Source organism: Trichoderma evansii, assembly GCF_050947405.1.
Source record: "Trichoderma evansii strain SZMC 28006 chromosome Unknown GGI43scaffold_28, whole genome shotgun sequence".
Lineage (NCBI taxonomy): Eukaryota > Fungi > Ascomycota > Sordariomycetes > Hypocreales > Hypocreaceae > Trichoderma > Trichoderma evansii.
The window spans coordinates 336,306-358,445 of record NW_028145178.1 but is presented as its reverse complement, the minus strand read 5'-3'; the positions used below and the strand labels follow the sequence as shown (position 1 = coordinate 358,445).

Genomic DNA, 22,140 nt, shown 5'->3' with positions numbered 1-22,140 from the left:
GGCACATAAATCCGCTTATAGTATTAAAAAGCAGTATATCCGTCGAAAGCTATGATAGTGATAAGCCACGGTGATGGACGTACCTGGTACTGGTCAAGCTAGCACGACAATATCGTATCACATATCATATATTCATCCAGGGGTTAAACTATAAGGTATAAGAATATAAGAAACCATCTGCGCGCAGGATATGGCCATATTTTGGCCGATAAATCATCCCGATAGGCCGACTCTTCCAGTCGAATCAAAGTTGAAGAAATCCGTACTTTGAAGCGTAATGACGCGATCCATCTCCAAGAACTGGTTTCCAAGTAGCATATTGGACATAGTTGTCAGTTCATCTTCCTCAGTTATAATTGGCTGGCTGTGAGAATAGCTATCTGCCACATTCATTTCGGTCAATAAATGGACAGAACTGTCCAAACCTCTCCTATTCTCATTTAGCGGTGATATCGGTACTGGTGATTGCGCAGCCTCAGATCGCGATGTAAGATCCATCCCTTCTAAAGGTCCTCTAAAGCCTCGCATTTCATATGCTGCAGAATGCCGCGTACGGATAGGAGATCCGTCAGACCGATGGCTTGTCTGGTTATCAGACCTTCTAGTAGGAGAAGGTACACCAGCGTTCTGATATGCTTCAAATCCAGATGAATAGCGTCGATATGCTCTTGCTGAATTCCCATGATTAACGTGACTGGTGGATACTGGCGTATTATGCGCCGATTTCTTGGTATAGTCGTATAGGCTCGCATCGCAGAGGATATCTGTGAGGCCCGCCGTCGAGAATGTCATGTCATTGAGAAAGCGTGCGTGTAGATGCTCAAGCTGCTCTACATATCTGCTAGGTAAGTCCATAGCTCGTCCTTCCCCTTTCTGGCCCGATATATCGTTAGCGGTAAAGTCGTTTTTATAGTACCCACGCCACTTGTCTGACATGTCTTTCAGACTTTGTAAAAGGTTAAAAAATTCAGTGTCTAATACACGTGTTTCGCAGGAATGCCAGTGAACGAGCAAAACTCTCGCAGCCACAAAAGCACAAAAGGCGAACTGGCTGTTGACAATTCCACCCATATATCGCAGATACTTTTGCACAATGGATGATGTTTCAACTGCAGCAAGATGGCACGTCTCGGCACTACATGAGCTGGGGAGCTTAACAACATTTTTCCATCGAGTAGGTGGATAGGCGACATGTTGGTGAAGTAGAATCGTAGAAGTATTATGTGAGATATGCGCAAGAGTAAGATTTGGGTCCATCTTGATGACCAGAATGTCACGAGAAACATTCGAATCTTGCCACTGTTTCGGCAAAAACATCTTCCAACTGCGCAAACCAGCTAATTAATAAACCAGAGACATGTAGAATAGGATGTGGAGTGTGCCTTACTGAACTAAACGCAAGTCAAGTTCCTTGAATCTTGTGAGCCAATTTTTGACAGCATCTCGATCATCGAAATCGACACCTTGTTGTAAGAAAAAGGATGTAACTTGGCTGAGATTCTCTGTCGCTTCGATGCAATACGCAAAGGCCCCAAGCTTGGATACATCTACATCAGCATTGGACCCGGGAGTTGGATCATCAACAGCCGCTTTTGGGGATAAATAAATGGTTGGCGCATTTGATATTGAGTTGCCTATCTTGGCCGTAGCTTTATCCCATATTCCAAAGTACGGCGTGGAAACAGGCTCAGAGCGTGCCCACATTGCTCCGCCACATGGTAGGCGTCGATGCACGTCGTCTGATGTTAGGCTCGTATGCCATCTAAACCGGTCAGTTAAGTTTCTCAAAATGGATGGCTCTAACCTCTCACCCGGTAGTGACCGAACATATTCTAAAGCATGATATCAGTGGCTGGGTTATGGGCGTTGTGGTGCGGCAGGCTTACCTATCCAGAAGGAAAACGCTCCAGAAAAGCCTTCGTCTTTCTTCGGATTCTGTCCAGTCATGTGCTGTCATTAGAATGGCTAGGGATTTCAAGAGAGGTCTCTTTGGCGACTCTTCGTCTGGCTCTATAGTTAGCTGCAGGTAATCGACGACTCTAGTCAGAGAGCCAATGATGGGCCATGTTTTCGAGACATGGCCACTTCCCATCTATTAGATCTTTAGTAAATAATTCAATGATGGGATAGTCATGATACACACATAGTCAAAGGCAATAATAACCAAAGCTTGAGTGTTTTCAATAGAGAGTGATTCCATTGCATGCGACATTACTGTCCTCTGAGAGACGCGAATTTGCCTTGTAATATCATGTACGCTCATTCCAAAATCTTCAAAGTCTACGTACTTGATTGAGGCAGATAATAAAGCATGAAGAAGTATAGAAAGCTTTTGCCTTTCAACTGGATCCTTAAACTTGGCCCGGAATCTTGTTTCATGGAGAATCGGAATCCAATGATGCACCGTTTGGAAGTGAGCTTCGACGACTGCTTCTAAAAATGAAACAGATGGCAGTGGAGGGGTCCTGGAGTCATTCTCTACATCCAAGTACTGAAGCTCTCCAGTATCATTATCACCATCATCCACGCGTTGTCGTTTCGGACGATGGTGTTCTGCCTGAGAGATGGAAGCAAGGGAGGAATCTCGAGTTCCACAATCTATTGCGTCTCCTGGTGTGACATGTCCTTGTTGTCCAATTACGGACGCTGTCTGGGGAAATCTATTGCCACTGGGCTCCGCGATATCCCCATCTAGCAAGGCAGCCAATCTGGCTCTTGTATTACCAGAACTATCCAAGAGTATTTGTTCCAATACCTCTGATCCAGTTAGCGATCCAACAGAATCATAAGGGCATTGAGGAAAGATTGCCCTACCTAGCCGTCGATTGAGATTATCGACTGCCCCTGCCTTGATACCCGGTTTTTGCTTGACGACATACTGGCATTCAGCACCTATTGTTCCATTCGTTTAGTAGGTACCTCACAGGCGACAGTGAAAAAAGCGACTTATAATACCAATCTTAAAGCATTGTGCACAGCTCGGTCTCTCTCTAGAACACCTAGATTTCCTTCTCCTGCAAGATAGGCACGCGGGTAAACTATCCTCGTGTGGCGAACCTTCATCTTCCCCAGCTACTGACCCCGCCGGACTCCTCCTATTGTGTGGGATCTGATCCATTCTTAGAGACTCTTTGCTTAGGGATGATCGCCAGGAGCAGGAAGAGAGGTCTACGATGGGTCCAGGCTCGCTGCATCGCCAGTGGCTTTGAAGCTGGGATTGGTGTACACAATGTATGCGACAATGCATACCCCAACCTGTGTCGCGTGTTTCCGCGTTAAGGAGCAAGGCCATGCAGGGTCCGTCCGCTGTGCCTACCTAGACAGCTGTTTTGCGGGGAGCACACCCTAACACTGGCGCTATTGTCCGAGCTATGGCGCTGCTACCGTAAGCCTAGCGACTTTTGTTTGCTTCTCGTGGGTCGCTTCCTGGGAGAAAATTTCCACCACTAAGATGACTGTTTCTAAGCACTGTAGGGACGAGCTTGACTTCATTGTTTAAAATACAGTAGTATTTCACGCTGCTAGAATCTTAATTTCATGTATAAATTGTAAGCTATTAACACTTTGTTTCCTGCTAAGCCTATCATATCATCATATTACGTTACGTCAATTACATCAGTTGCAAGCACTTATCCGATGTGAACAGTAGTAGTAGCCTCATTAACCCCACCACTCTTCTCGTCTTCGGCTTCCACTGTGCCTTCCTGGAGCTTTGTCTCGACAGAGTTCGGTCCGTCGAAGAGCTGCGCAACTTCCTCCAGCGATAGATTTTTCGTTTCGGGGTAAAAGAAATAGATGATGAAAAAGTTGCTAACAAGCACACAGCACCATACGATGTAATACTTCCAACCGATAGCGCCAAGACCAATGGGGTTCGTGTATCCGCTGAATATATTGGCAGCTGCGTCGCCAAAACTAGATATAACAAAGGCTTTGGCTCGTAGGTCAAATGGCGCAACTTCGGCAACGTACGAGTTGAGCATACAACCAGGCATCTTATAAAAAATGCCAAAGAGGAAAATGGTAAAGATAGTCGCACGACCCAGAGCATGGTTCTCGTAATTGATTCCTGTGTTGACGCCCGTGAAGACAGTAAGTAACAAGAATGCCACAAACATGCCACTCATGCCAATCAGCCACATAGGACGGCGCCCTATCTTGTCAATGAAAAGTGAGAATAAGTTGCCCCAAACCCAGCCGTTGATGGTGATACCACCGTTGAGAAGAAGCTGCTGTTTGTTGTTGGTAATACCAATAGAGTTGAAGACAAGATGAATATAGTATGAAAGTAAGGCATTGCCGCACCATTGAATGATGAAACCAGAAGTAACAATGATAAAGAGCCGGTATCGGTTGGCGGAGGAGCGGAACCAGCCCATCCACGAAGACAGTGCTTGAAGCTTTTCCGCCTCAATGGCCGCTTCGATTTCTGCCATCTCGTATTGCAATAGCTGTGAAGATTCGTCACCTTCTGCGTGGTATTTGGCCAGAATTTCATACGCCTCTTTGCTGCGATTCTGATATACCAGCCATCTGGGTGACTCAGGCATGAAGAAAGACATCACTAACTGGAAGCAAGACGAGCATGCCTGAAGAAGTGATGGAAGACGCCATGACCAAGAGCTCACAATAAACGAAGTGCCATAGGTAATCCATGCAGCCATGATCTGGCCCAGAGAACCAGTTGTATTCTGAATGCCAATAATCTGGGTTCTTTGGAAAGGATGAGCCAGCTCTGAGGCCAGAATCGGGCATGCTGTGTTTTGAATCGTATTACCGAAGCCAATCAAGCATCGAGCGAAAACGAACATGGCGTAGTTTTGGGCTCCAGCTTGAAGGGCGACCCCAATGAGCAAAAGGGAAGAACCGATTGTTATGGGACGTCGTGGTCCAAGCCATTGAATAAGAGGTGCAGCAACGAGTAGAGCGGCAAGTTGACCGTATCGAGTGCCGTTGGAAATCGTACCGAGCCGAGTGCCTGTCGGGTGGCCCAAGGCATCTTGCCAAGAGGGGAGTGATTGAAGTCCGTTTAACATAGAGCCATCATATCCGTTGGTCATATCACAGACGATGCAACCGAGTAAGAGAAAGTTGAGGCTGCGAAGACCTGGGTAGTGCCACCAAAAGCGGTCCCGCTTGTCAGCTTCTCGAAGGGTGTGGCCTTCGACGCCGCGGACAGCAGCTTTATCGACGTGGAACATTGTACCGGTAAGTTAATACCAAGGATTTGTTCAATGATATTGAAGATGCTCCAGTACCCAGCTTTGACAAAGCAAGAAACGAAGATGAAACTTTCAGATTCACGGCGGAGATTGCCATTTATTAATGGCCATTTGAATACCAAACAGTATAACAGGGAGTCTAGGCGAGACTCACGGACGGGCCGAACTAAGCCAACTCACACTCTAGCCCTTATTGTGCTAATAGTCGGTAAATTCTCCCTCCGCTTGCCGCCCTCCTGGTAAGAAGTACTAGTCCAGCTGTCTCCGGGGGTATGCCATATGACCATTGAGAATGGCTTCGATCTTCCCCATGGGGTACAATCTTAATTCAGAGAATTGTGGCTTGAGTGGGGTAGGTCGCTAAAGTCAATACTGACTCCGTATGAAGTCTTTGGACGACGTACTCTTTGAGATAGAGGCTTGGAACGCGTGGGATCAGTATTGCATTGCGGCATGCGGAGTAATGGCGCGCCGACGTGTCGGACGCACTGCCCGAAGACAGGGGCCCAGTGCCGATGACCCGAAGCTAAGGCTCGCTTCACGCTATGTGGCAGGAGGTAAATGCGATCTACTTGTAATAGGGAATCCAATTAATGAAATTCATACTAAAAGTGGTACGAGTAAGAAAATAATATACATCCTATAGTTGTTATCGGAATTATAGAAAGGGAGGGGGCAAGTAATAGCTCAAAGCATCAAGTCTCACTAACGCCCATCGTGTACATACTTGAAGGTCAATACCATCGCCACAAGCAAACCACCTTATATTAATTATTTCTTCCGTTGAAGAATACGTATATTCCGTCTCGCTAATTTTCTCTTCTTATTCAAGCATGCACAAAATTATATCAATATACACCTTTAGATAGTGTCAGTTATATATATTCACATATAAAAATGAGAGACACAGACGCAAGCTAGTACCGAGTAAATCGTCATCTATCTAAGAAAATGCATCTTCCCGTCAAAGAAAAAAGAAACTAATAGGAAAACGACTGAGAAAAGTGAAGAAGAAGAAAAAGAAATTATTGATCAAATAGTATAATGATATTTGAAGAAGCAGAATAATAATAAAAGAATTGGTTCTCTAAATATAGAACGAAAAAGTTAATTTTTTTTCATAAATACAAAACGTAGCAATATAGCATGATCAATCATATTCTCAAAATATATGTGTATCTTCGTGAATAGGGCTTCGTAATGGAAATATCGTCTCCTTTGTCTTGAAATTCTCGTTCAAGCTCGTCAATCGTCGGAATAGCAGGTGCCAACTGCCACTGCTGCTTGATCGACTTGCCATTTGGGCCCGCGAGTACAGCGCAGGTAAATATTTGAGTCTCATTAGCTTCAACGGTTCCTTTGAGCTGGGGCACCAGCGTGCGTGGAAACATCAAGCTGGTATTGCCGTGAGGTTTGGTAACCCTCGCAATTCGCTTTGGTGGCGAAGAGGCATCTAGTATGCCACTGAAGTCGCCATCATTGCATAATACACACGCCGCATTATCGTCTATATGAACTTCATCTATGTTGAAATCAGCCCTTGGGGCTGCAAATCCGCCTTCTATAGTGGTAAGTGTTCGAGGCGACTGGATTCGATGGATGCGAACATGCCAATTAGCAGATGGAATGAGCCACGTTTCAACAACAACGTCAGACCATGGGCGCCATAAAGAATAAATTTTATTCCCAGCCATTTTAGCAATCTCGCAGTGTTCACGAACCCTATAGTGTATGTCGTCGTCGCTCAGTGCAATCATGCTATCGAAGGCACCGACATCAAATCCTCGGCTATCGCTCTCCACCGAGAAACCATATCGACTTGAATAGGCAAATTTCAGATATTTCTCCGGTACAAAGCGCATGGCTTTATTTGAACCGGGTCCAGAGTTGAGCATAATCGTATGACCAGGCATGTGCATAAAGGCAAGGCCGGGTACTGGGAAGGAAGCGATTGACGGGCGCTCTGGCATGGGAAGTTCTTTTGCTGCCCAGAATGGATGATCTGCAGGCAAGCTCAGTGGACCAAAAACTTTCATGGCCCAGTAAGGAGATCCAGTTGATAAGTACCGTTCTGCCATGAAAGGGTTTGGGTACGCATATCCAAGCGTAAGGATGCCATCACGTCTTGAGATAGGCTGTGCACCCCACCATCGCAGGTTGCGGAGATATATACCCTTGATGACTCCCCACGGCAATGCCTCAACGCCAGCTACTGCTAGATAACCCCAGTATGCAACAACACATTGTCTGTATGATAGACTACGTCCGTAGGGAACGTTCGAACCAGAATCTGCAAACCAGTGTAAGAAAGCCGGCGCGAATTCTCGTGCCCTCTCTTTAAATCGGTCGCCGCGTCCCTTGTCTGATGGTCGATGGACGGCGTAGAATAAGCCGTAGTAATGCATGGCAAACGGATTATAATAGTCTATACGGCGTGTGTCGCCTTCATCTTCTCCATCGCGATACCACCCATCTGATATATATAGCCTCTCCATATCATCCAGATATTCGTTTGTACCGGTGCTTTCGACTTCAACGCCAACACTTTCCAGCGCAAGATCCACCATGATGCGAAAGTATTTATGGTTATTTGATCCATGTTCTCCATTGCGACTCTGCAGCAGCCATTTAACGACATTGCTCTTTACCGCGTCTTCAAGTGGTTCCCAATAATAACTTGGGACAAGCAAGATTGCATATGCAAGAGCAGCTGCTTCCACATGGCGTTGATCCATTGATGGTACTGGTCCCCAATATTCTGAATGTTGTGGATCTGTACCGTTCTTCAGCCCCTCCCTATACATGTCCCAATGGTCGAATTTCCCTCCACCAGCAACTAACGGCGCAATGCCAAATAAAGGCCTGGCATAGCCTTCCAAGTCACAGGCTGCACGATCCCAGGTGGATGTGGACGCATCAACCTGGACACGAGCACATCCTTTTGAGAAAACCGGTAACAAGGGTTCGAATAGAGATACCACAGCCTTGGCGACATCGTCTCTCGTTTCAAACGGGTTACCGTGAAGGGGATTGAACCTCGGATCTCCGTTTAGAGGAGCTGCCATGATGCGTGAAATGTTGCCTTAGTTTCCAAAAGATAAGAGCGTCTACAACACGGCTGCTCTAGAAGAAAAATGCAGCTTGACTACAGATGCCTCATATATTGATTGATCTATGGGCCACTCGCTTTCATCTTCACCAATAGTGGCGCCCACTAGGCAGAGGAATGCTCGCAAGCCTCCAGAACAGGCCCATTCATAATAGCTCCGTTCCTATTTTGCCGATTGCCCATAGTTGCCTCCAGTCGGTGGGGGTGGAGCCTGCGTCGGCGTGTCGGGCTAAGTATCGGAGAGCAGTGTCCGCCAAAGAAAGCCGGAACTATTGATAGTGACGGTGCTTAGAGCATCATTAGGATGATGAATTTGATCTGTTCCGCTACACCTTGGGCATAATAAACATAGCAAAGGGTGATCAGGCTAGCTCCACCCCGAACTGTATTGAGACGATAACCTTTTTAAGGCGAGCCAAGCATTTGCTCATTTGAACTTGTTAGTCATGCATATGTTTCCAACGTAGCTACTTTGTCTCACTCATCTGATTGATTGAAGGTATTCTCTCATTTATTTTCAAAAATGGCTTCTTCTACCGATTTATCGCGAGATAGCTCGCAGGATGGGCTATCGCGGAACCCCAGCCAAGATAGCTTGCCTACGCCATCTTCCGTATTGTCTACTACCGATTTAACACCCAATTCCAGCAAGACTGTGCCTCGCCATCAGCTTGCAGCTGAACTTTCTGGGTTGTATTCTGAGACTATCGCTGCGAAGCTGTGGAAGGTAGCTGAAGAATACTTGGATGGCGTAAGTCTATTTCTGGATGTTTTACGTCCTTTAATTACATGGAGGAATATTCTAACAGGATAGGCAGAAGGCTCCAGGTCATTATCCTGAGTGGACTCCAGAAGATGGAGAGACTCCAGGACACTACAACACCAAGGAGGTCAATTTCTGGACGTGCGGCTTTTTCCCTGGGAATTTGTACTGCATTCTAGAAAGATACGTTAGATATCCACAGTATCTACCTTTACCAGGCATTGATCGCTCGGAGTTTCATGCGAAGTTGCTCACTCTCTGTCGCACCTGGGCCGCTCCTCTTCACCAGATGGCCAAGAGAACCAACACGCACGATCTTGGGTTCATAGTTCAGCCTGCTTTACGGCAAGATTGGGAGCTGGCAGGTAATTATGACAGCCGTGCTTCTGTAATGACCGCCGCAGGTAACTTGGCATCTCGATATGATGACAGAATGAAGGCAGTCAGGAGCTGGGACAAATCTGTTAGCACAAGATATAACATTACAGATAAAGAGACTAATTTCCTAGTCATTGTGGACAGCATGTGCAGTATGTTTGGAAATCGAGGCTAAGCGAGACTGCCGAAACTAATTGGATGCAGATATGGATCTTCTATTCTATGCTGGGCACCAGTCATCAAATCAGCGGCTAATAGACATTGCTACAAACCATGCTCATTTTGTCAGGCGGAACCTGATTCGAAATAACGATTCTACATGGCATGTCGTCAACTTTGATCCTCGCGACGGATCTCTAAAGACAAAGCATACTCACCAAGGATACAGCGACGACTCGACGTGGTCAAGGTGAGGCTTATCTCGTCAGATTCTAGTATTGTGTTAATGAGTCCCATCATAGAGGCCAAGCGTGGACTATACTGGGCTTCACGCAAACTTACATCTGGACAAAGGAACAGATATTCTTAGATACGGCTATCCGCCTAGCAGAGCATTTTCTTGAGCGTCTACGCAGTGCAAAACACGCATATCCTTTTGTTCCTCTCTGGGACTTTGATGCGCCCATGGGTGATAGGCCACTACGCGACTCCTCTGCCGGCATGATTGCCGCCAATGGTCTTCTCTTATTGCATCAAATTCTAGGAGAGGGGTCAAACTACTTGAACGATGCTTTACGCATTGCAGGGGAAACTATAGATCTGTGTCAAGCCACAGATCCGGCACGACTTGTTGCAGATGCTGACTTCAAAATCAAGGCCGAAGGAGTGGCATTTGACTGCATCTTGAAACACGCAACAGCGAATAATAACGAATATGCTCTCGTGAGATACAGCGATCATGGTTTGGTATATGCTGATTATTACTTTCTGGAATTTGGAAACAAGTTGTTGAGAATGGGGATGGTATAGGTTAGTCAAACTTGGCATTACGATTGCTACTGAGGAAAATGATTCGATGTACAAAATCGAGAGACATTGGTAGAACACATGTAAACATGTGCATTTATTTATAGTTACACAACAGTATTGCAAAATTCCCATTGCCCCGTTTATTTCCATAATGTGCTTGAGCGATTGATACTATTGGCTCGTAGATTTCGTGAATACGACATGCACAGCCACCATGAGTAACAATTGTGTGATTCGTCGAATATGGTTTCTGCACTGCACCTAATGCACATTGTAGCATTACACTTGCAATATGTAAATGCCACTACTCTTCATTCCTGAAACTCTGAATATGCAACTACTCTTCGAGCTGGAAAGAGTGCTGTCTGCTTAGTCCTCTACTTCCGCTGAGCAATCGCCACAAGACACCGAACATTATATTCTACTACATAGCACGGTCCGAACAGAAAGATGCAGGCTTGTTAAATCTTGCTTCAACTCACGAGCTAAAACATAGCGGATACAGAGAGGCCGGTGCCATATCTTGAGTCATGTCTTTTTGTCGGTATCTTTATGACGCAGTCTACATCAATGTTCAGTGGCTTGCTAGGGCTTGTATCCTACTCACTAAGTAGTAGCTCACTTATCGCGAAACGGCACCATGGCTGCTAACACCGGCCGTATTTTTCAATTTTGTAGCGCTAAAACACTAAAATTCGCCCTCATCGCCGAATAATTTGCTAAAAAGGCCATTGGTCTTACTACTGAATGAAACGTAAATAGAGCAGTAAGTATATCCAAGCGTGCTTTTGGTTGAATACAAGGTTAAGCTTAAAGGCTGCCAATACCAGATCGTGAAGCATCGTACCCTGAGCGGGTACGTTGAATAATCATTATTCTTAGTCCAATAGTCATAACATCCTGATACTACAAAATGATATAAATAAAATAAATGCCTGCCACTACAAAAAAGCTTCTGTGGCTTAATCTAGGATGCTTAGCAGATGCGTGAAATTAGTGTTGCCAAACTTGCGATTTTTACGGTTTTCTCTCTTTCTCAAAATATAGACGAGCCACATCGAGTGCCTGGTCAATGCTGAACGCAACCCTGGTGCATTCGCAGTCGCGAGTCCAAGTGTTGTGGAAGTTAAGATTCTTGCCCAATTTGCTGTCCATGAGAACATGGGGGACGCCGATAAGTGTGGACAAGATGTGGCCATGAAGGCGATCGGTAATAACGAATCGCGCAGAGCCCAGAAGCTCAAAACCAGCAATGGCCTTGGCCCAAGCTCGCTGGTTTTTGCCGTTTTCTCGTTTGGGCGCACTTGAGCCAGCCGGTTCATCGCGAGCGGCCTTTGGTGGGTCGATATCCGGTGTTTGGGTAAATTTCCAGTCAACTTTCTGGTAGGTAACTTTACCCACGCTGCCGCCTAGGTCCAGTTCACCTTCGCCAAATTCAATGTCGGCCGAGTCGCCATCGGAGATTTCCGCATCCTTTCGGGCGAGAATAAGAATATCATGACTACGGGCACAAGGAAATAGATGTTAGAACGGGAAAACAATAACAAGAAGCTCAAAGTATGTGGCGGGAAAATACGTACGTCTTCTGTCCATTGACCCTGAAATCAGACCGATTTCCCCACATGAATGCAATGTCTGGCACAAGATGGCTCTGGATTCCCTCTTTTTGGGAAAATGTTTTGTCAAGCCAGTCGTAGCTGGGTTGGTCACGCGCAGCAAGCTGTAGATCTTTGTGTTTGCCAAAGGCTTCTTCGGTGGCCTTGATACGCTCGGGGTTCGTCATGTATACGCTTTGAGGAAAAGCGCGGATAGAGACATTGGTGAAAGTCTCAATCATCTTCATTCGTGAAGGTTGGTCTTCCCAGTAGTAGTCGTTGAAGTTACCACCGCCGGCCATGATGATGGCTGAGTGGGGGCGATGCTCCTCGAGTACCTTGCGAAATTGCTTGATGTCGCAGTCTCTGTCAACAAATCTGTATAACCATGGCATTAGTTAGGATGAGAAACGGGCGTTATGGCATCTTTCAAAAGCGATAAAAGGGCCAATTTTCTTACCGGCACGCCTCCATCATCTCAATGCCGAGCATGCTCATGAGTATCTGCTGCGCAGACCAAATGGCGGCATCGCCCTTGTTCTCTGTTTCCAAGTAACCCCAAATGTTCGCATATCGAACACCCTTTAGACTCTTTGTATAGGCCTGAATAAGTTTTTGTTGGAGATCATTGACAATGTCTTCGCATCCAATCGAAGGTGGCGTGGTGAGGTCGTAGGAAATATTCTTCCTACTTTCTATCGTGGATGGCGCAGCACAATCCGACGCTGGCCATATTGATGTAGAACTTGGAAGATGTGACCTAATATCGGCGCTCTGTGCGAGAATCACCAGGAGAAACGATATCAGAAGGGTCACCCCAGCGATGATCGTGACCCTGCCAAACCGATTCGCAAGCAGCATGGCGAGAGGTGTACACTACAGTGATTTTCTTCAATGTCGACAACGACACCTACACTGGGCCGTAGTTGTCATGGGATAAAATTGGCCTGAGAGATCACACTGCAGCGGGACGTGTTGAAAGCGTGTTTAGCGGCAACAGTAATATACGCACGTAAGACGAGCAAAAGCTGATTAAGAAGAGGAAGAGGTATTCGGTACTTGCGATTGGCAATTTCTCTGTTTACCCATGTCAATGCTCATGAGGCTGCCCCTAATTTGGGCCCGGAGCTGGTGTAGCGTCACCTACTAGGATCGTCCCCACTAACTCGCTACGGAGTAGTCTGCTACAAGATAGTCGTGTGCTAGTGTACTCCGTAGCCATCGCATAGTACATGCTTCGTAAAGGAGAGCGCGAGCTGTCTTGGCAGTGGTACAAGTAAAATATTGATAATCCTTCGCTACGTACGCATGCGGAAACTAGCGGCCTGGGGCAGACTGGGGTTCTTGGATGTAGGGACAAAGTATTAATCCTAGTATTATTCCGTAGCATCGATAGAGAAGGGCTTTAAACTACGATCCGGGGCAGTCTTCTCATACTAACTTTGATCTTTTGGTAATTTTTGTTTTCTCTACCTCTCGTTTCAAATGCCGTTGTAAAAGGGCATAATGTCTATTCTTCTTGTATCTTTATGATTTTGTTGTTCATCAACATGCTCAAGATGGCTTTTACCGCCTACTATAGGCGATTACGTTCCTTATATTTATTCTTCATTCTTCTTGCTATTGCATTACTTTTCTTAAGCAGTCGTGAAAGCACCAGGGCTATACTTCTTGGAAAAGAATCGATATGGCAGAATCTTTTTACCGATGACGACGACATGCTGTGGTGGAATGATCGTTTCCCCTGTGAGAAACACGAACCCATACGCATCGCCATTGTCGAGTCCGCTGGTGTCCATGACGAAGTGACGGCGGCGTTGGTGTATGCTTTTGGCGGACACCCGAACGCAGAACTGAGGCTCTATTTTGCTCGCCAGCGCTACAAGTCTGATGTTATTATCAACGACCTTGAACTAGAAACGCCAATTCTATCAGTTAACCACTCCGATACTTTTAAGGATGATGTCAAGAACCTTCCTCCTCCTCATTTTGTTATTTCTACGACCTGTGAATTGGACATGGAAAAACGAGAGTCGGTAGTTGATCCTCTCCGACACCTTCTTCATAACGAAACAACGCATCTGTTCTGCTTAGTCCATCATGCCGATTTCTGGAACAAAGGCAAGCACGTCGACGTTATCCGAGAATGGGTTGACCAAGAGCGAGTTGATTTTATCGGTCTCAGTCAACATACTGTTGACTACCTTCTACAGAAATCTATAACCCAGTGGCAAGACTTGCAGGCAAGCGTCACCGCACGAACATTTCCCCCAGTTTTCCCCATCAATCAGACAAACGAAGAATCTTCAAGCGAAGTTTCACTGGCTATGCAGGGAGACTACGCTCCCGAACGTCGAGATTACAAACGAATCTTCGAGAGCCTAGACAATGTTGTTAAAAAGATCAATGGAACGGCTGCTACGAATGGCGACCAAACTGCTGAGACGGTCAAACTACACTTGATTGGACATGGTCCGCACGTTCAAGTTCCTGAGAATATTCGCAATAACGTTGCGTTTGACGAAGATCTTTCGTATCCCGACTTCTACAGGCTGCTCTCAAAATCATATGCAGTGATTCCTGCATTTGCGTCCGAGACCTACTTGGATCGAAAAGCTTCTTCTACAGTTCCTGCTTCGCTCATTGCAGGAGTTCCTTTGATAGCGAGTGAAAAGATTATTGCGTCTTATTCATATCTACCGCGCGAAGCAGTCTGGCTATCAGAGCCAGATGAGAGGGAAATGGAGACAGTTGAAAGAGTAGTCGGGGACAGGAAAGCATACTTGGACAAAAAAGACAAGGTCAAAGCTGCAGCCAAGAAACTAATGAAACAGAATCGGCTGAATGTAAGGAAATGGATGGACGAGGATTTTAGAAAGAGCGGTATCGTTCCGGCAGACACTGGCTCATCATGATGACGCCCTACAGCGATTTTCTACAGCATTTTATTTTGAATAATTTCGGAGATACACTCTTTTTTTCTTCTTGGGTAGGGTTATTATCTATGGATTATGTAGCATATATTGCATTTTTAGACTCATGGGAGACATTCCCTCATTCCTTTCCTTCCTCTGCGCCAAATTGTCCTCCTGTGGGCTCTCTTAAACCATCAGATGCCACAGCAATTTTTGCTCCCCCCCCTCCTTCTCTCAACATGCTATTTCCTAATATTGGAGCTTTGTCGCTTGCTGCAAGGATCAAGCCAGGAAGCATCAGACCGTACCGGGTACTTGGAGGTCACTCGGCATATGCGGCATCTCTCATAGGAGTTGTATAGTCTTGGCAACTATACCAACTGGAAGAGTTCGGAATATGCGCAACTATGAGTGGCTGGATGATACTTACGGCATTTTTATTAGCGGAGCCTGCCAAGGCTTTAGTGTGGAGGAGGCGACGTAATCAGGGACTGCACCTGAGCGCCATTGCGCGCCTAATGGTGGTGCGAGTCAACGGTAAAACTGTGTTCATTGGAGGGGGGTTGTATAGCATGCTCACCAGCCGCAATTGATAAATCAAGGTTTCTTACTTGATATTTCGTGTCTTGTTGGTCCTACTGCTATTTACGGGATAGATTTCCCATTTCCAGAAAGGGGTGAGCAGATAAGACACGTAACGGCCGATCGGCTACAAAAGAGGCTGCCAAGCCAAAGCCGTGCGACAAGTATGGAGTATGGCACGACACGTCTCCAAACATCTGCGAGAGGCCATAGAAGCCTTTCTTTGTAGACCCATAGACATTCTACAGTAGCTAATACTAGCGGTAGTTGTGGCGCTCGTAGGAAATATCACAGCACTCGACCAAACACTTTTAGTAGGCACGCTAGAATAAATGGATAGTACCCCAGGTACAATATAGCACTTCGTGGCTCTCTATATAAGGCCTAGTATCAGACCCTGGGTTGATAACAAAATCTCCGCTAATTATGGAATTATGGATTTGCAGGGCGCCAGGCTAGCGGCATCTTCTAATACATGGACCTACATACCCTACCATTCATAGTTTGAGAGCCGCAAGGCAGACATCTTTCCTTGATATGGTAGTGAGCGCGGCATTAGCGTAGCTTACCCCTTTACTGTTAGTATTCCTAGAGGCAGTAGTGCTCCTCGTGGTAGTGACCGCGAATGACCGCAAAAAATCCACCACAACAATCGCTACTCAGTTTTTTTTTTTTGTTCCGTAACAAATAGTTTGAAGTAAACGCTTTGTAGTATATTCTCTTCGGCGCTGCGTTTTCGGGAATAACTTTCCTGCCACTCGTTTTATTCTTTTCCCAGTCACTCGTTTATTATTTATTTTTCCCCAACGAACTGTTTTCATCATGAGCGAGGTCTCAGAGCCCCATCCACCGTCCAGGCGCCGAGTTGCCCTGACTGTACTCTTCCATTCCACTTGTGCGATCTTGAGTACAATTCTCTCCAAGTCAGCGTTAAACGGCATTGATGCCCCTGTGACGTTGCTGGCTTTCCAGACAACAGTACAAGCGGTACTGCTTACAACTATCGGCTACTTTACAAAATGGATTACGTTGTCAAGACCCGTTTCGGTATGTTGTGATAAAGTGGTAGTTTGAGCCTTCTGATGGCTCCATGATATTGTGCCGTTGCTGCTGAAATTGCCATTTTAATCGTATTTATCGCTTGATGAATTGCTACTAATGTCAACCGCTAACATCTGCAGGCATGGGTTGCACTTCTTCCACTCACTGCTGCTCGACTTGTCGGCATCCTCGCCAAGACATACTGCTTGGCTTCGGTTAACGCTTCCGTCTACCAGATCGCTCGCGGTCTCCTTCTGCCCTTTACCCTATTTTTATCGCTCCTTGTACTTCGACCACGCCCATACTACCCGCCTTTGTCACTTTGCGGTTGCGCTTTGGTAATGGCTGGCTTTGGTGCCGGAATGGCATCTGACTATAGCCAGATGTTAACCAGCGGAAAGGGTGTATTGCTTGGAGTTATCTCGAGTTTCACTACAGCTGTTGAATCTGTGGTTGTCAAGCGCTTCCTGGGAAAAAGCAGTGAAGGATTGTGGCAGATGGTCTGGATGTCGAATGTCATGGCTATTGCGTTTTATCTACCGCTGCTCCTTCTGTCTGGAGAAATGGGAACTACGGTAGCCCTTCTAAGCTCGACAGAGACGTCTGACGCATCTGCCAGTGCCCATCAGTTCCTGGGCACGGCGGTCTTGACTGGCGTTGCCGGCTTTCTACTCACGATAGCCACCTTCATGCAGCTTGAGGTTACCAGCCCAACTACGCACATGATTGTAACAGCTGCGCGAGGAGTGGCGCAGAGCTCCATCGCCGTTATGACTCTTGGAGAGCCGTTGACCGCCAACCGTGCTGGCAGCATGGCCCTGATCTTGAGTGGAAGTGCCTTGTATGGCTGGGCCAAAGATCGTTATGCACAGAGCAAAAAAGATCAGGCAACATATCTACCAGTTTCTCAGGACGCTCAGCTCGAGACGCTGAACAAAGAAAGCCGGTAGAGCTTTATTTTTGCCCTCATTTTGAGAAGATTTCTCTAGTCATATATCAGTCCAAAACTTTGTATATTTTACTCGTAGATTTATTTGCATTAAAACGGTTATGCTTAGCGATTGGTATTTTACGCCTCTATGGCTCAACAGAGATTTAGTAGCACAGTGGTCTGGGTTATAATTTATGCGTGTAGAAAGGGTGATACAATTAATGCTGTGCCCACTTGACAACTTTGCAATCTTGTAACTCTACTTGGCATACTTGCAACCAACAGTAATATATCTGATGCCTTGGCGTTTCTATCATATAAAGAATTTGGACTATCACGCAAACTGGAGTTAGTATTAGTCTACTATTATTTTGTTAAAGCGCAGCAAGATCCTGAATGTAGTAGTGTTGCGCGTGAAATGATATTCATTACTTATTGCCTACCTCTAGTAATATTCAGCTTCTGCTTATAATCCATGAACCATTAATTTTGCACTTGTAAGCTGTGAATTATTTACGAAGTATAACCATGATAAAAATATAATGTGTCCAACAAGGTAATAAATATCATAAGACTAAGTTGTGAATTCTCAGTAGTATCCACCTAAACTCTCTTCTACAACTAATAAATCTTATCACAAACCTCCCTGTTCATCAAAAGTGTATGTGTTTTAAAGACTGACATAGGCGTTAAAATACCTTACCATGAGCATTTATTACTTCCATCCGCCAGTTAGCATGGCAGAACACTCTCTCCTAGATGCTGAGGAAAGTGATTTGACCTAGTTTTCGTCGCTACGCAACTCATATATGAGATATGCAATAAAAGAGCAAGAATCGAAAAAGTTTGAGCCGATTGAAGCAGTTCACTGGTCTAGTTTCATGATTTGTAATAGAAATAAAATACTCTAAGCGGGTATCATTTGCTATGTTGAGAGTCTTGGTGGGTTGGAAAAGTTTGATAGAGACAATTTTAAACCACCCTTGAAAACCTCATGTGCCTTCATTAAAGTACTTCGAGACGTTTCTAGCAATAGCGCTATATAGCTTCTTCTTATATTATACTGACTACTGCGTGCCTTTCGATAGCTGGGCTTTTCTTCCCGAGTTATATATAAATCCATAAAAGCATGTCTATAACAATAAGCTACATTTCTATTTAAAGTATTTATATTCTTCTTCGTTTATTCCGATATGACCAGAACATTTACTCCGCTTTGAAGAAGATCCTTGCCCAGAAGACTATTATTAGAATCCACTTCTAAAGTACCCTTGAAATTACCGTCACTGTCTACAACGTTCGCCTTAGCTCCAGCGCTAACGTGATATAAACGAACCTCAACGTCCTTGACGTAGTCATATACTGTCCGTCTTTCACTTTCTTTGCCCAAAACTAAAACAGTATTTTCGCGGACATAGAATGGTAATGTGTCGAAGTCATGCGTTTCTTTTACCCATCTGGGCCCCGATTTCACTTCACCTGTGAAGAAGTTCGTCCACCGTCCCTCAGGCAAGTAGAATTCTGCCTCTCCTGATTCTTCAAATATTGGAGCCACTAACAATTTGGATCCAATCATGAATTGGCGGTCCAAGTACCAGGAGGTTGGATCTTCCGGAAATTCTAGGCACATGGCGCGGACACTTAGTGGAAGGCCCCCAGCAATGGCTTCCACAGCCTGTGCATAGAGGTAAGGCATGAGGCGGGCCTTTAGAGCAGTCCACCTTGCCAGTGTTTTCGAAGAGCTCTGTTCTCCTTGGTCGTCGTTATCAATTGTCCATGGGACGCGGTAGCTGTTGCTACCATGAAGACGGCTGTGAGATGTCAACAGTCCAAAAGCGACCCAGCGTTTGTAGATCCAGGGAGGTGGGTAGCCTTCGAAGCCACCGATATCTACGCTCCAAAAAGAAAAGCCACATAGGCCAAGGGATAGGCCTCCGCGAAGCGATTCTGCCATTGCTTCGGGAGTGGACTCACAGTCACCACCCCACTGTAACGGAAATCGTTGTGAACCGGCGGTTGACGATCGCGCAAAAAGAACCGCTTCGTTCTCACCGTACCGTTTTTGCAAAGTCTCATATACAACCTTGTTGTAAATGAAGGAATAGTAATTGTGCATCTTTGAAGGATCCACGCTTTCATCATGCCATTGAACATCGTCTGTCGGAATTCTCTCTCCGAAATCTGTTTTGATAGAATCAACACCAGTGCTAAAGAGCTGCTCCATGCAGCCAGCAAACCATTTGGTAGCTTCGGGGTTTGTAAAGTCAACAAGGCCCATCCCAGCTTGCCAAAGATCGGTCTGCCAGATGTCACCATTTTTTCGTTTCAGTAGGTAACCTTTCTCTGCCGCCATCTTAAAAACAGGCGAAGCTTGGCCAAGATAAGGATTAGTCCAAACGCAGACCTTCTTGACAAGTCCACTTGCTTTAATTCGACTGATCATCCCTTTGGGGTCGGGGAACATCTCCGTGTCAAACACGAAATCACACCAGTGAAATGCCTTCAACCAGAAGCAGTCATAATGGAAGACTTCGACCGGAATATCACGGCTTTTCATACCCTCCAGGAACGAACTAACAGTTTTTTCGTCATAGTTCGTTGTAAACGACGTAGAAAGCCACAGGCCGAAACTCCAGCTGGGAACTCGGCCGGCTCTGCCCGTCAAAGTCGTGTATTTGTAAAGAACTTCTTTCGGAGAGGGTCCGTAAATCAAATACCATTTGAGACGCTGTCCTTTCACGCTAGTCTGTACGCGGCATGACCGTTCACTGCCAATTTCAAGCTCGACTTGGTCTGGTGTATCGATAAAAACTCCATAACCGCGGCTACTCAGCCAAAAAGATACGTTCTTGTAAGCTTGGTCTGACGATGTACCGCCGTCTGCATTCCATAGATTGACGCTTTGGCCCACCTTATTGAAGGCACCGAAACGTTCACCAAGTCCGTGTACAGTTTCTCCCACGCTAAGCGTTGTCTGTGTAAATATGTAATGATCGAAATTTCTCATATCATCAAGTTGAAGCGGGCTGCTGGGGGCTGGACCATAAGCAAATCCAACGCTGCGATTTAACAATGAAGTGAGCTGCTTGGATCCATCCGTTTCATGAAAGCGGATATCAAATGTGTGCTGGTCAGGGTGAACGGTGGCACTAAGAGAGCCTGACGAAATTGTTGTGCCTTTGTCTGACATAGAAATTTTGGCATCATCTACAGGCTTTCCGGCAGGAAAGAGGTCAAAGTGAGGCCCCTTATTGGCAGCTCCAGACCAGTGGGTTGTCTCAACAGAAATGACGCCGTCGAAGACAGCTTCGATATCCTGAATGGAATTATGAGTGCCTTGAACAACTTATTTGAGGCTTGGAGTGTGCTTACCAGTGTCACAGTGGGCAGGTTCAGGGTATCCCCTCTCGATCGGACATGCTTCGTGGGACATAGCAAAGACAGAGCTCGGCCGTCTGACCTCTGTGCGATAGTGTAGATGTCCTCTGCATATTCCGTCCTCTTGCCCTCAATGGGCAGCCACATGCCATCACGGAACCTCATGATGTCTCTTTACAAAAACTCTTTCTCTGTACTTGAGAATTATTATTACTGTTGGTTAACCTGTATAGCTAGCAGTATTAATACCGACGGAAGATGCCACGGAAATAATGATGACCCCCTCCTCGATCTGATACTAAAAAGAGCCTTCCGAGTACTTACATGCAAAGTTAGCGGCAGCCGTGGGGGCTTTAGTGAGATGCCTACGTTTAGGCTAAATATAGCCGGGCTATTGCGGCAGCGCCGTTAGTGATAAGATCTCTGCACCTCGGTGTTCTTTGAGTCGAGCCACGAGAGATGGGATTGGAGCGCCAAAAGCAATTTTGCCGTTGGTAAATAGTAGCAGTATCTTCTCCACCAATTGTGGTAACACTTAATAAACGCCATAACTTAATAAAGCTGAAGCTTCTCGAGGATATGAGTCGTATGATCTTTATTGCGCTCAAGCCGCGGCACTACTAACGAAATATTCTCCGTCCCATTAGCTGCAATAGCGAGGCGAAGGCGATGCTCGGGTAAAGAGATGAGCCGGATAAACGATCAGGCCCCGATATACAGTACCAAATAACTTGAAGAAATTTTGCTACAATCCACACCAGATGATGCTTACCTTGAAACGGTGAAGAGGGAACCTTTTTTTTTTTGCTTCTTATTTTGCAACGGTTTGTAGGCGTAATTATGTTAAGAATTATGCCTAAATAACCCGTCATGGGCTACGTAGTGGACATTAGTGGTTAACTGAGAGCGGTGGATAATTCTTCGATATGCTAATTCCATGATGATGTATCTGGTGAATGAATTAGTTCGCGCCCTTGGATGAACGACAAGCAGAAATTAAAAGTCTACGATTCAGGTCTTCAGCCTATTACGATAGTAGATTTTAGACTGAGGCTGGATTCAATAGTTGGATACTATCACCATATCCGCGCAACTTTGATGCGCCTCCATTTCCTGAGCAAGCAGAAAACATCACCAGACTATATCGTTCAAGCGGCTGAATTGCTCGTGGCGCTATTGCCATTTGGATCTCCAGAGTGCTGAAATCGAGTGTTTGGAGCCATTGTGCGTACAAGAGAATTATGCGCGTGCTGAGAA

At 45.8% G+C, this 22,140-nt stretch overlaps 8 protein-coding genes across 8 annotated transcripts; 3 read left to right on the top strand and 5 right to left on the bottom strand.

The window, feature by feature from the left end:
- Nucleotides 1-81: 81 nt before the first annotated feature.
- Nucleotides 82-3,264, bottom strand: GGI43DRAFT_226897 (fungal specific transcription factor domain-containing protein). Its single transcript, XM_083200459.1, has 7 exons — nt 2,956-3,264; nt 2,815-2,892; nt 2,144-2,757; nt 1,887-2,092; nt 1,812-1,832; nt 1,388-1,762; nt 82-1,324 (listed from the first exon to the last, which is right to left on the bottom strand). Exons 1-7 carry the CDS (start codon nt 3,245-3,247, stop codon nt 214-216), a joined length of 2,697 nt encoding a protein of 898 aa, XP_083056248.1. The 5' UTR covers nt 3,248-3,264; the 3' UTR covers nt 82-213.
- Nucleotides 3,265-3,522: 258 nt separating this feature from the next.
- Nucleotides 3,523-5,616, bottom strand: GGI43DRAFT_416617 (general substrate transporter). The gene has a single exon (XM_083207320.1). It carries the CDS (start codon nt 5,199-5,201, stop codon nt 3,630-3,632), a length of 1,572 nt encoding a protein of 523 aa, XP_083056247.1. The 5' UTR covers nt 5,202-5,616; the 3' UTR covers nt 3,523-3,629.
- A 487-nt stretch (nt 5,617-6,103) lies between these two features.
- On the bottom strand, nt 6,104-8,530 carry GGI43DRAFT_416616 (DUF2264 domain-containing protein). Its single transcript, XM_083207319.1, has one exon. It carries the CDS (start codon nt 8,285-8,287, stop codon nt 6,377-6,379), a length of 1,911 nt encoding a protein of 636 aa, XP_083056246.1. The 5' UTR covers nt 8,288-8,530; the 3' UTR covers nt 6,104-6,376.
- Nucleotides 8,531-8,681: 151 nt separating this feature from the next.
- GGI43DRAFT_226886 (glycoside hydrolase family 88 protein) lies at nt 8,682-10,511 on the top strand. Its single transcript, XM_083200458.1, has 5 exons — nt 8,682-8,770; nt 8,831-9,082; nt 9,150-9,624; nt 9,677-9,881; nt 9,934-10,511. Exons 2-5 carry the CDS (start codon nt 8,855-8,857, stop codon nt 10,439-10,441), a joined length of 1,416 nt encoding a protein of 471 aa, XP_083056245.1. The 5' UTR covers nt 8,682-8,770; nt 8,831-8,854; the 3' UTR covers nt 10,442-10,511.
- Nucleotides 10,512-11,063: 552 nt separating this feature from the next.
- Nucleotides 11,064-13,109, bottom strand: GGI43DRAFT_226870 (polysaccharide pyruvyl transferase-domain-containing protein). The gene is made up of 3 exons (XM_083200457.1): nt 12,497-13,109; nt 12,022-12,414; nt 11,064-11,942 (listed from the first exon to the last, which is right to left on the bottom strand). The coding sequence occupies exons 1-3, from the start codon at nt 12,895-12,897 to the stop codon at nt 11,459-11,461; spliced, it is 1,278 nt and encodes a 425-aa protein (XP_083056244.1). The 5' UTR covers nt 12,898-13,109; the 3' UTR covers nt 11,064-11,458.
- A 346-nt stretch (nt 13,110-13,455) lies between these two features.
- GGI43DRAFT_416612 (uncharacterized protein) lies at nt 13,456-15,566 on the top strand. Its single transcript, XM_083207318.1, has one exon. It carries the CDS (start codon nt 13,566-13,568, stop codon nt 14,949-14,951), a length of 1,386 nt encoding a protein of 461 aa, XP_083056243.1. The 5' UTR covers nt 13,456-13,565; the 3' UTR covers nt 14,952-15,566.
- A 625-nt stretch (nt 15,567-16,191) lies between these two features.
- Nucleotides 16,192-17,611, top strand: GGI43DRAFT_226852 (uncharacterized protein). The gene is made up of 2 exons (XM_083200456.1): nt 16,192-16,580; nt 16,715-17,611. Exons 1-2 carry the CDS (start codon nt 16,356-16,358, stop codon nt 17,522-17,524), a joined length of 1,035 nt encoding a protein of 344 aa, XP_083056242.1. The 5' UTR covers nt 16,192-16,355; the 3' UTR covers nt 17,525-17,611.
- A 1,048-nt stretch (nt 17,612-18,659) lies between these two features.
- On the bottom strand, nt 18,660-21,434 carry GGI43DRAFT_226839 (glycosyl hydrolases family 31-domain-containing protein). Its single transcript, XM_083200455.1, has 3 exons — nt 21,208-21,434; nt 20,878-21,108; nt 18,660-20,821 (listed from the first exon to the last, which is right to left on the bottom strand). Exons 2-3 carry the CDS (start codon nt 21,046-21,048, stop codon nt 18,689-18,691), a joined length of 2,304 nt encoding a protein of 767 aa, XP_083056241.1. The 5' UTR covers nt 21,049-21,108; nt 21,208-21,434; the 3' UTR covers nt 18,660-18,688.
- Nucleotides 21,435-22,140: the final 706 nt, after the last annotated feature.

Coding starts and splice junctions, on each gene's coding strand:
- GGI43DRAFT_416616 (XM_083207319.1), bottom strand. CDS start 8,287: ATGGCAGCTCCTCTAAACGGAGATCCGAGGTTCAATCCCCTTCACGGT.
- GGI43DRAFT_226897 (XM_083200459.1), bottom strand. CDS start 3,247: ATGCATTGTCGCATACATTGTGTACACCAATCCCAGCTTCAAAGCCAC. Junction 2,758..2,814: donor TAATCTCAATCGACGGCTAG/GTAGGGCAATCT, acceptor TAACTGGATCAG/AGGTATTGGAACAAATACTC. Junction 2,093..2,143: donor TTATTATTGCCTTTGACTAT/GTGTGTATCATG, acceptor AAGATCTAATAG/ATGGGAAGTGGCCATGTCTC.
- GGI43DRAFT_226870 (XM_083200457.1), bottom strand. CDS start 12,897: ATGCTGCTTGCGAATCGGTTTGGCAGGGTCACGATCATCGCTGGGGTG. Junction 12,415..12,496: donor GAGATGATGGAGGCGTGCCG/GTAAGAAAATTG, acceptor ATGGTTATACAG/ATTTGTTGACAGAGACTGCG. Junction 11,943..12,021: donor AGGGTCAATGGACAGAAGAC/GTACGTATTTTC, acceptor TTGTGCCCGTAG/TCATGATATTCTTATTCTCG.
- GGI43DRAFT_416612 (XM_083207318.1), top strand. CDS start 13,566: ATGATTTTGTTGTTCATCAACATGCTCAAGATGGCTTTTACCGCCTAC.
- GGI43DRAFT_226852 (XM_083200456.1), top strand. CDS start 16,356: ATGAGCGAGGTCTCAGAGCCCCATCCACCGTCCAGGCGCCGAGTTGCC. Junction 16,581..16,714: donor CGTTGTCAAGACCCGTTTCG/GTATGTTGTGAT, acceptor TAACATCTGCAG/GCATGGGTTGCACTTCTTCC.
- GGI43DRAFT_226839 (XM_083200455.1), bottom strand. CDS start 21,048: ATGAGGTTCCGTGATGGCATGTGGCTGCCCATTGAGGGCAAGAGGACG. Junction 20,822..20,877: donor ACCTGCCCACTGTGACACTG/GTAAGCACACTC, acceptor AATTCCATTCAG/GATATCGAAGCTGTCTTCGA.
- GGI43DRAFT_226886 (XM_083200458.1), top strand. CDS start 8,855: ATGGCTTCTTCTACCGATTTATCGCGAGATAGCTCGCAGGATGGGCTA. Junction 9,625..9,676: donor CATTGTGGACAGCATGTGCA/GTATGTTTGGAA, acceptor AATTGGATGCAG/ATATGGATCTTCTATTCTAT. Junction 9,882..9,933: donor GACGACTCGACGTGGTCAAG/GTGAGGCTTATC, acceptor GTCCCATCATAG/AGGCCAAGCGTGGACTATAC.
- GGI43DRAFT_416617 (XM_083207320.1), bottom strand. CDS start 5,201: ATGTTCCACGTCGATAAAGCTGCTGTCCGCGGCGTCGAAGGCCACACC.